Source organism: Bufo gargarizans, chromosome 2 (genome assembly GCF_014858855.1).
Source record: "Bufo gargarizans isolate SCDJY-AF-19 chromosome 2, ASM1485885v1, whole genome shotgun sequence".
Lineage (NCBI taxonomy): Eukaryota > Metazoa > Chordata > Amphibia > Anura > Bufonidae > Bufo > Bufo gargarizans.
Genome location: NC_058081.1, coordinates 304904262 through 304914017, shown reverse-complemented (window position 1 = coordinate 304914017; position 9756 = coordinate 304904262). Strand labels below are relative to the sequence as shown.

Sequence of the window (9756 nt, the reverse complement as noted above, 5' to 3'; positions counted from 1 at the left end):
AGTGTATTTGGGTAAGATTGCTGTATAGTATCTTACAGTACTATACTATAGTACTCTAGTACTATACTATTATTAATGTGGTGTATGTGTTGGTGATACATAAATATAATTATGCAATGTATATAATAAAGAGAAGTAACAATAAAAATCTGGTAAATAAAAGTGTTTATTTTAAAATAAACATATTAGTCATCTCGACTTTTTTTTGAGGTTTCATGTTCTGAAAATAAATTAAATAAAGCATAAAAAAAATTTCACAAATTAATAAGACGCCCAGATGGCGAGGGTGGGCCCTGAAACTGCGGGCCAGGGTAGGCTGGTTGGGAAGGGGGGCCCAGAGTACTGCGATGAGGCAGCTTGTGAGAAGGTGGGGACAGACTGCCCATATGAGGAATCCACCTGATAATGTGTGCCATATGGGCGACTAGGTGGCCTATAATGACCCCTTGGAGGAGGGAGTTGTGGTGGAGGCTGTGAGCCCTGGGAAATTGGCATTGGCTGGGGGCCAAACATGTGCCCATGGAGGCGCCAATTTTCCAGGGCCCCAAACATTTCGGTAGGGTCATTAGGGGTAGTTGCAGCATCCAGAACAATTCCGAGAGCCGATTTGGTTCTCAGAACTCGTTCTGAAGGCAGCCGGCGCAAATAATGGGCCAGACTACAGGCAAACAGGTCAAAATGATCCTCCTGCCGGGCTCTAGATAAATAATCCCGAACCTGTGTATTAATCAGAGATTCGGCAGGAGGCATTGCCCGTCGTCTGGCCTGTCTGGGTAGAGCCAAAGAGGGGGGGGAATTGCCTCCAGATGCAGATGGAGGCCTGGATGGTGCCATGCTGGGTCCTGGGGCACTCTCCACTGGCCCAGAGGGAGTGTTTTCCTCGCAGGCACTGGATTGCTGCGGGGCCAACTCATCCCCTTCCTCCTTTAGGTTGTCCTCCGTTCTTAAAAAATATAACAAAAATAGTACATTACTATATGAACAGTATTTTGTTTTATAAGTATTCACGTCACATATTACTATCATCATCAAAATACTTTTTGCACATAGTACTACATGAAATAACCAACATATTACATATGGGGTCATTTAGCTACATTGGGGAAATTAAAAGTGTCATAGCTGCCCATAGCAACAAATCCTAATCCAGTTGTCATGTTGGTCACCTACTTTTGCTAATGAAAGGAGGAATTTGAATGGTTGCTATCGGCAAATATGCCATTTCAACATGTTTAACCTATAACATTACCTACATAGTCTACATACAGCGAGTATGGATAAATATGTAGTGGTCATTATGTAGAATTAACTTACGGACACAGCTTCATGACCTCACGGAGGAACATGAGTTGTTCCCTAAACATATATGGCCTTTTCTTTGGGGGCCCGGAACCACTCCGCCTCTGGTGCAGCATCTCTTTGCGGAACTGGTCCCTGCAGCTCCGCCAACGATTCTTGACGTCATGGACTTGTAATAAAAAGACAAGAAAGAAAAATTTACCTAAATATACAATGCAACAGATGATAACTTATCACATGTGCTATGCTATGGAGGATAAGGCTACTTTCACACTCGCGTTTGGTGCGGATCCATCATGGATCTGCACAGACGGATCTGTTCAGATAATACAACTGTCTGCATCCGTTCAGAACGGATCCGTTTGTATTTTCTGTAACATAGCCAAGACGGATCCGTCTTGAACACTATTCAAAGTCAATGGGGGACGGATCCATTTTCTATTGTGCCAGGTTGTGTCAGTGAAAACGGTTCCGTCCCCATTCACTTACATTGTGTGCCAGGACAGATCTGTTTGCCTCCGCATTGTCAGGCGGACACCAAAACGCTGTAAGCAGCGTTTTGGTGTCTGCCTATAGAGCAGAATGGAGGCAAACTGATGCAGTATGAGTGGATCCTTTTCCATTCAGAATGCATTAGGGCAAAACTGATCCATTTTGGACCGCTTGTGAGAGCCCTGAAAGGATCTCACCAACGGAAAGCCAAAACGCCAGTGTGAAAGTAGCCTAAACTATCACATGTGCTATGCCACGGGTGGCCAACCTTACGGACACAAAGAGCCAGAAAAAAAATAAAGTATGATATGACTACCAGGAGCCACAAGCTATACATCGCGCAATTGTGATTTTTTTTTCTGTTACGGAAATATTTTTTTATATTTTAATAGTTCACACTTTTTCAGGCATGGCGATATGTAAATGTTTTATTGTTTGTAAATTTTATACGTAAAATTAGGAAAGGGAGCGATTTAAACTTTTAGTATTTAAAAAAAAATTGTATTTACTATTAGCCCAATTAGGGGCTAGAACCCTTGTCCTATTAACCCTAATAGAGCTCTATTAGGGTGAATAGGACTTCACACTCTCCCTGCTGCCCTGTGCATAATACACAAAGCAGCAGGGAGCTTACCATGGCAGCCAGGGCTTCAGTATCGTCCTGGCTGCCATGGTAACCGATCGGACCCCCAGGATTACACTGCTGGGGATCCGATCGGAACTGCCACCAATTTAGAGGGGGGGAGGGGACCCTGTGGCCACTGCCACCAATGATACTAATACTTGGGGGGGGCACTGCGCCATCAATGGTTAGAATTTATAATACTGGGGGGGGGCGCACTGCGCCACCATTGAATGCAATTAACACATTAATTCAAGTCTCGATAACTGGTTAATTTCCACAGTTCGGCGGATCGCATGCCCTGTTATTGAGGCCGAGTATGTTATACGGAGGATAACGTATCACATGTGCTATGCTAGGGAGGATAATCTAGTGCAGCTTCTAGGTAAAATTTATCTCAGGGCGAGTGTCAACCCCCCCCCCCCATCATCAAAACTGCTCGATGAAATCATATCAGAAGTGCACTTGCAACCGTCTCACTATATTTTTTTTTTTTTTTATGCTTAACACAAGATTTATTGAGAGCAAAAGAAAATCATAAATTACTGTACACAAAATGTATGGAGGTTACACCATGCCGGACAATATAACCTCTGTGCCATGCTGTACAATAAACAATATAACCCCTACACAGTGTAGAGTTATACTGTATATTGTGTGGCACACATAGGCGTGCGCGCGTGTGTGTGTACAGCAGCCCTTTACTGCGCATGCAGGCTGGGACCGCGCTCCCAGCCCGCATGCGCAGTAAAGGGCTGCTGTAGCGCGATCCCGGCTCCGGCTCGTACACTCAGCCGGCTTCAGTTTTCGGTATCTTCTGTAACTGCGCTAGTATGCAAGGCTGGCGGGTGCATGCGCAGTAGCAAAACTGAAGCCGGCATCGCGCTACAGCAGCCCTTTACTGCGCATGCGGGCTGGGAGCGCGGTCCTGGCACTGAGATACGGCGTGTCAATAAAGGCGGCGGGAGACGGGGAGAGCAGGATTGGAGACGCCTAGGCCGCTGCCCCCTTGACTTCAAACCTGACTTGAAGCACGGGGCAGCGGCTGAATAAAACATTGATTTCTCAAGGAGGCTAAACGAAGAAAAAGTGCATTAGGAAACTACTATGCAGCACTATAAGGTACTATTAACAGCTTAATAAGCAATTTTTTGGTGACAGGTTCTCTTTAAGCTCACTTACATAAGGAATGGGGCAGCAGCTGAATAAAACATTGATTTCTCAAGGAGGCTAGATGCGGCTAAACGATGAAAAAGTGCATTAGGAAACTACTATGCAGCACTATAAGGTACTACATACTTTGCACAAGTTTATTATTTACAACTTAAAGGGAACCTGTCACCAAAAAAATTGCTTATTAATCTGCTAATAGTATTGGTGACAGGTTCCCTTTAAGTTGTAAATAATAAACTTGTGCAAAGTATGTACTAGTATGTATACTACTATCTAATAATCCATAATCCTTATCTATCACTTGACACTTCACTTACTTACTGGGGACAGTCAGGACTCCACTCCAGACTTTTTCTTTTTACTGTGGCAGACTGCTGGCAGTGCACAAAAGAAGATCAGAATCCATTCACTTCTGGCCTACTGGGCATGGGCAGTTAGGCACACTGGGAGCGGGCAGGCAGGCTCCCGCTCTTCACATTCAAAATAGGCAGCCGGCGGCAGCGTAACGTGACATCACTCACTCCGTCACGACGCACGCGCATGCTCCTCCCACTTTAGGAGCAGGTGGAGCAGGCGCGTGACGTTGGAATGAGTGACTTTACGACGCCGGCCACCGGGAGACTGAGACAAGGAGGAGCACAGCGGACAAGTGGGGGTGGAGTCTGCACTGGATGGATTAGTGGATTACACTACAGATGAGACCAGCATCCAGCAGTATGTAGTTTAGTATGTCACACTCTCTGTCTCTGACATGATGATGAAGCAGCTGTGCGGTCGGACACTAGTGCGGGGCGGCTGGCAGTGCAGGAGGTGGAGCACAGGGGTGTGATTAGGGTGTGTCCAGGCACACCCCGTGCGCACGCCTATGGTAGCACAGTGTAGGCTATATGGGTATAACAAACATATTTCACATGAAAACTTACAGTTCCTTGGCTTGGCCCTTGGGGATCTCGGACACCACTTCAACACTTTGGCCGGGGGCTCGGCGGAGCTGATGTTGTGTTTTATCCTAATGAGAAAGATTTCATAATAAGGATTTGGAGAAGAGGCAGAGGGATAGCAGAGCAGGGAGAGGCTGGTGCTGCTACTAGGGGGTCATACCATGGGGGAGTAATAAAGCCCACCATAATACCCCCCCAGTAGTAATAATTCTCCTTATAATGTGCAAAACATATCCCCTTGTAATGCCCCCAGTTGAGCTAATGTTCCCATAATGTGCCAATATAAAATACCCCTTCTTAATGCCCCCATAGATGACCCCATAGTGCTCCTCTCCTCCCTTCCCCATAGTACCCACCATTATGTGTCCCAGTATAAAATGCCCCTATACAGAGCCCCCCATATAAAATACCCCTTCTTTTTAGCCTCAGTAGATGCCCCTATAGTGCCACCCAATAATGTGTCAGTAAGATGTGCCCCAGTCATGTGCCAGTAATAAGAGCCCCCATAGATGCCCCCCAATCATGTGCCAGTAGCCAGAGTGCCCCCCTATCATGTGCCAGTAGCCCCCTTATTTGCCAGTCACCCTCCTATCATGTGCCAGTAGCCCCCCCTTATGTGCCAGCAGCCCCGCTTATGTCTGTGCCAGTAGCCACCCTTATGTGCCAGCATTGCAATTTGTGTATATATATATATATATATATATATATATATATATAAAACTTATACTTACCTCCTCCAGGATGCGATGCAGGCCTCTTCCGGCCTCTGTCCCTCGCTGGCTCAGGCTGTGCGATGATGTCATTGTGCCGCCTGCACCGGCCTCTGATAGGCTGCCAGCACTAGTCCGGCAGCCTATCAGAGGAACAGGGACAGGACACACCTCTCTCTCCCCTGCCGCAGCACAGACATTTGAGGACAGCGATACAGATGACTATAGAGATGAGTGAGCACTTCCATAATGGAAGCGCAGCGCTCATCTCCTGCTGTGCTCTGCCGGCGCCCCCCTTTTGATAGAAACGGCCCTGGGATAATCTATGACATGTGCTATGCTAGGGAGGGTAACGTATCACATATGCTAGGCTAGGGAGGATAACGTATCACATGTGCTAGGCTAGGGAGGATAACGTATCACATGTGCTAGGCTAGGGAGGGTAACGTATCACATGTGCTAGGCTAGGGAGGGTAACGTATCACATGTGCTAGGCTAGGGAGGGTAACGTATCACATGTGCTAGGCTAGGGAGGGTAACGTATCACATGTGCTAGGCTAGGGAGGATAACGTATCACATGTGCTAGGCTAGGGAGGATAACGTATCACATGTGCTAGGCTAGGGAGGGTAACGTATCACATGTGCTAGGCTAGGGAGGGTAACGTATCACATGTGCTAGGCTAGGGAGGGTAACGTATCACATGTGCTATGCTATGGAGGATACCGTATCACATGTGCTATGCTATGTAGGATAACGTATCACATGTGCTATGCTATGGAGGATACCGCATCACATGTGCTATGCTATGGAGGATAACGCATCACATGTGCTATGCTATGGAGGATAACGCATCACATGTGCTATGCTATGGAGGATAACGCATCACATGTGCTATGCTATGGAGGATAACGCATCACATGTGCTATGCTATGGAGGATAACGCATCACATGTGCTATGCTATGGAGGATAACGCATCACATGTGCTATGCTATGGAGGATAACGCATCACATGTGCTATGCTATGGAGGATAACGCATCACATGTGCTATGCTATGGAGGATAACGCATCACATGTGCTATGCTATGGAGGATAACGCATCACATGTGCTATGCTATGGAGGATAACGCATCACATGTGCTATACTAGGGAGGACATTGGCTACTTACCCAAATTCTGGCGGCTTTGCCCTTTGGTTTTCTCCCAGATGGTGGAAAAAAGCTCCTGGGTTATCTCCACCCAGGCCGCATCTTTTTTATACTGGTTGTAGTAGTCCCCACACCGCGTATCCCAAATGCAGGGCCTCTCCTGGACGAGGACAATGAGCCTCTCCACATCCATAGCCCGTGGTGTCTTCGGCATGGTGTAAAATGGTCCGCAAGGGCTGGAAAATTCTGAAGCAAACTCCTGCCTCATGTGCTGCCTGGAGCCAAATGAGGAGCAACTCAACTTCCTGTCTAAAATCCCTTCTGTGTTGCTAAGTTACTTGCGTTAAAATCGCAACGCATCCGGATGCGATTTTCATGCAGCTCCATTCACTTCTATGGGGCCTGCGTTGCAACGTGAAAAAAGCAGAATATAGAGCATGCTGCGATTTTGACGCAACGCACAAGTGATATGTGAAAAACAACGCTCATGTGCACAGCCCCATTGAAATGAATAGGTCCGGATTCAGTGCGGGTGCAATATGTTCACGTCACACATTGCACCCGCGCTGAGAACTCACTCGTGTGAAAGGGGCCTTACTGTTGCTTTTGGGGTTTCTATTTAATTTGGACAATACCTTTGAACACATAAGAGACAAAAAAATATTATAACCTGTTTATGGGGGCGGGGGAAAAAAACTTTGTTTTATTGGTTCTGAAAATGAGAAACTTATCCGGATACTAAACAGTCTGGTGGCGTCCTGACATATCATGGGTGGAGAGAGATCGCACTAGGACCCGGAAGCCGCGCAGTCAGGTCTGTGCCTCACCACAACAACACGACCGAGCCTCACTCAGACATTCAAAACCATACACAGCGGTCTATGGGCGGAGCAACCGACAGCCTTATTAGAAATGTCTGCAGCCCTCCATGTTGTCAGCGTCTCATATTATGTAATGGGCGAAGGGAACAGAGCACATTCCGCCAAACCGGGAGCTCTCCTGCATACAGTGACGTACAATAACATCACGTGACGAGAACCCGCGACTGTTTCTATGGCGACAACCAATCAACACGTAGCTCGTTGACAGGTGCGCGCTGAATTCAAAAACGGTATAAATAGGAGTCGGGCTGAAGACAGCGCAGACAGAGCGGCTCGGGAGACAGGTGAGTGCTGTGCAGACATGGATGGGGAAGGGCTGGGCTCTTCAGGGACTCCTTAAAGGGGTGTATGTGGTTTTCACGTAGACGTAATGCGGGTCACTTTAAAGTGGTCCTCCTGCTCTATAGCACCCAACTTTTGAAAAGCCCAAAGAGAGACATTGTCATGGGTGTGCTGGGTGTAGTTGTTCCCCCTTTGGGCCCCCACCCAGTAGTTATGCCCCCCGCACACACAGAATTAATGCTGCCATCGTGCCCCCACATAGCATTATTAAAGGGGTTTTCGGTGAGTCTTTACATTGATGACCTATCCTTTTGGATAGGTGATCAGTATCTGACTGGTGAGGGTCTGACACCCAGGACCCCGCTGATCAGCTGTTTGTGAAGGCACCTGCGCTCCTGTGAGTGCAGCAATCTTTTTGCGGCTCACCAAGCACAGCGCCGTGTCGTCACTTGCCTAGGAAAAGCTGAAAGAAAGCTGTGGCGCTACTGTGAGCACCAGTGCCTTCTTGAACAGCTGATCGGTGGGGGTCCTGGGTGTCACAAACCCACCGATCAGATACTGATGACCAGAGGATAGGTTATCTTTGGAAAACCAGGTTGGCCAGATAACGTCCTGTCCTTCTGATTGGCTTCAGTGCGATGTGCTGAGCGGTGTCCTAATAATTGGGCCATCTTACACTCGAGATCTGTGTTCTTCCCCCAGAATGTCACTTACATGTCCCTAAACCGCTGCCCCTGGCTTATTCTGTGGTTTATTGTACTTGGGGATCAGATGTGGACTGAAAATACAGTCCTGTGCATGAGGTCCATCACACATGGACCCATTAATTTCTAAGGGGCTGCAAAAAATGTATAGAGCACACGGATGTCGTCTGTCCTGCAAAAAGAAAGTCCTATTCTTGTACAACAGGGCAGGACGTGTGACACCGACGGCCGGTATCTGTGTTTTGCATCAGGCCTAATTGTGTTGTGGTCATTATGCCCACATGTGTTGTATAGAAATGACCCTATGGCAGTTGTGGACTAGGCTGGATAGTCAGTGCCCATGCCCACTCTGGCTTTATGAGGTCCTCCAGTCTAGAATACACAATTACAATTTTGTCCTTTGGAAACTTGGTCCTGAATTGAAGCCTTTACTACTGTAAAATTCATGTGTGTTACAGATCTGAGCGAAACATGAGTGGCAGCAAGGCATTGCAGGCGAAGTCTCACCCCAACCAGCAGCTGCCAGTCACACCCAGCCTAACAAAGCGGATACAGGCCCAGCAAAGGTACGTGCGGCACCTCCCTGTATGACGTTCAGCATTAACGGGAGTCAGCACCTTCTCACTAATAGAAGAATACATGTAACCGCATTGCAGACATAACCGTAAGTCCTTTGTGATGTGCAGAAAACAGCTGCCAAGTGCCCAGCTGGGTGGGCGCCTCTGATGTCACTGGGGATGCTTCTACAACTCTCGCGCAGGCACCCTCTGCTGCGCTCCTGGCGTCTTCCCTTCTGTGGTCGATCACATCGGGGAGCCGTCCTGCGCAGCTGTTTGTTTTCTGCACATCTACAAAGGACATGCAGGTATGCTGCAATGCTGTTAACATGTAACGTTGGGCATTGCTGGTACTTCTATTAGTGAGACCGTGCTGACAGACTCCCTTTTATAGGGTCTTGCTTGGCAAAATTTAGTCTGAATTCACACTCTACCCCCATCGTACCCTTCTTTCAGCTGAATGACTTGTGAATTCCACGCTGGTTTCTTCTTTCACTTGACTCAGCTTGGCACCTCTTTCTTCAATTCTGAAGAACGTGGCTATAAATTAATAAAAATAATCAATATTAACTCTTTACATTAAGTGTAGTAAAATGCAGTCACCGTCCCTTTAATTGCCGTATTGTAGGAATCCTACGACAGTCCTCTTTATAGAAATGAATAGAAGTCCTCCTAGTATTTCAAACCAGCAGGGCAACGAATAATTATAAATTAGTAATGTACATTTCCACCGACTCCACCCAAAACTAGCTTTGGCAAGGACTCCACCACCCTGGTACCTTTTTTCTGGGTGCATTAGTAATCTGCCTCCTTGGAGTAGTCCGGTCCTGTGTTGGGCCGCTATATGGATAGGGCTACACTGGAACATTTAAAGGGGATTTTTAATTGGACAAGCCCTTGAATAGTTCAGAATAGAAATGTTATCATCCCCACCTACTGTAGCGCC

The 9756-nt window shown here is 47.2% G+C and overlaps 1 protein-coding gene across 1 annotated transcript; it reads right to left on the bottom strand.

The window, feature by feature from the left end:
* Window positions 1-261: 261 nt before the first annotated feature.
* LOC122925855 lies at window positions 262-4017 on the bottom strand. The gene is made up of 3 exons (XM_044277207.1): window positions 3904-4017; window positions 1315-1468; window positions 262-943 (listed from the first exon to the last, which is right to left on the bottom strand). Exons 2-3 carry the CDS (start codon window positions 1413-1415, stop codon window positions 262-264), a joined length of 783 nt encoding a protein of 260 aa, XP_044133142.1. The 5' UTR covers window positions 1416-1468; window positions 3904-4017.
* Between the last annotated feature and the right edge of the window lie 5739 nt (window positions 4018-9756).

What these genes read in the sequence shown, in the direction of transcription:
- LOC122925855 (XM_044277207.1), bottom strand. Translation starts at nt 1,415, where the DNA reads ATGCTGCACCAGAGGCGGAGTGGTTCCGGGCCCCCAAAGAAAAGGCCA. An exon ending in GAGGTCATGAAGCTGTGTCC is followed by an intron (nt 944 to 1,314) that starts GTAAGTTAATTC and finishes ATATTTTTTAAG; the next exon opens with AACGGAGGACAACCTAAAGG.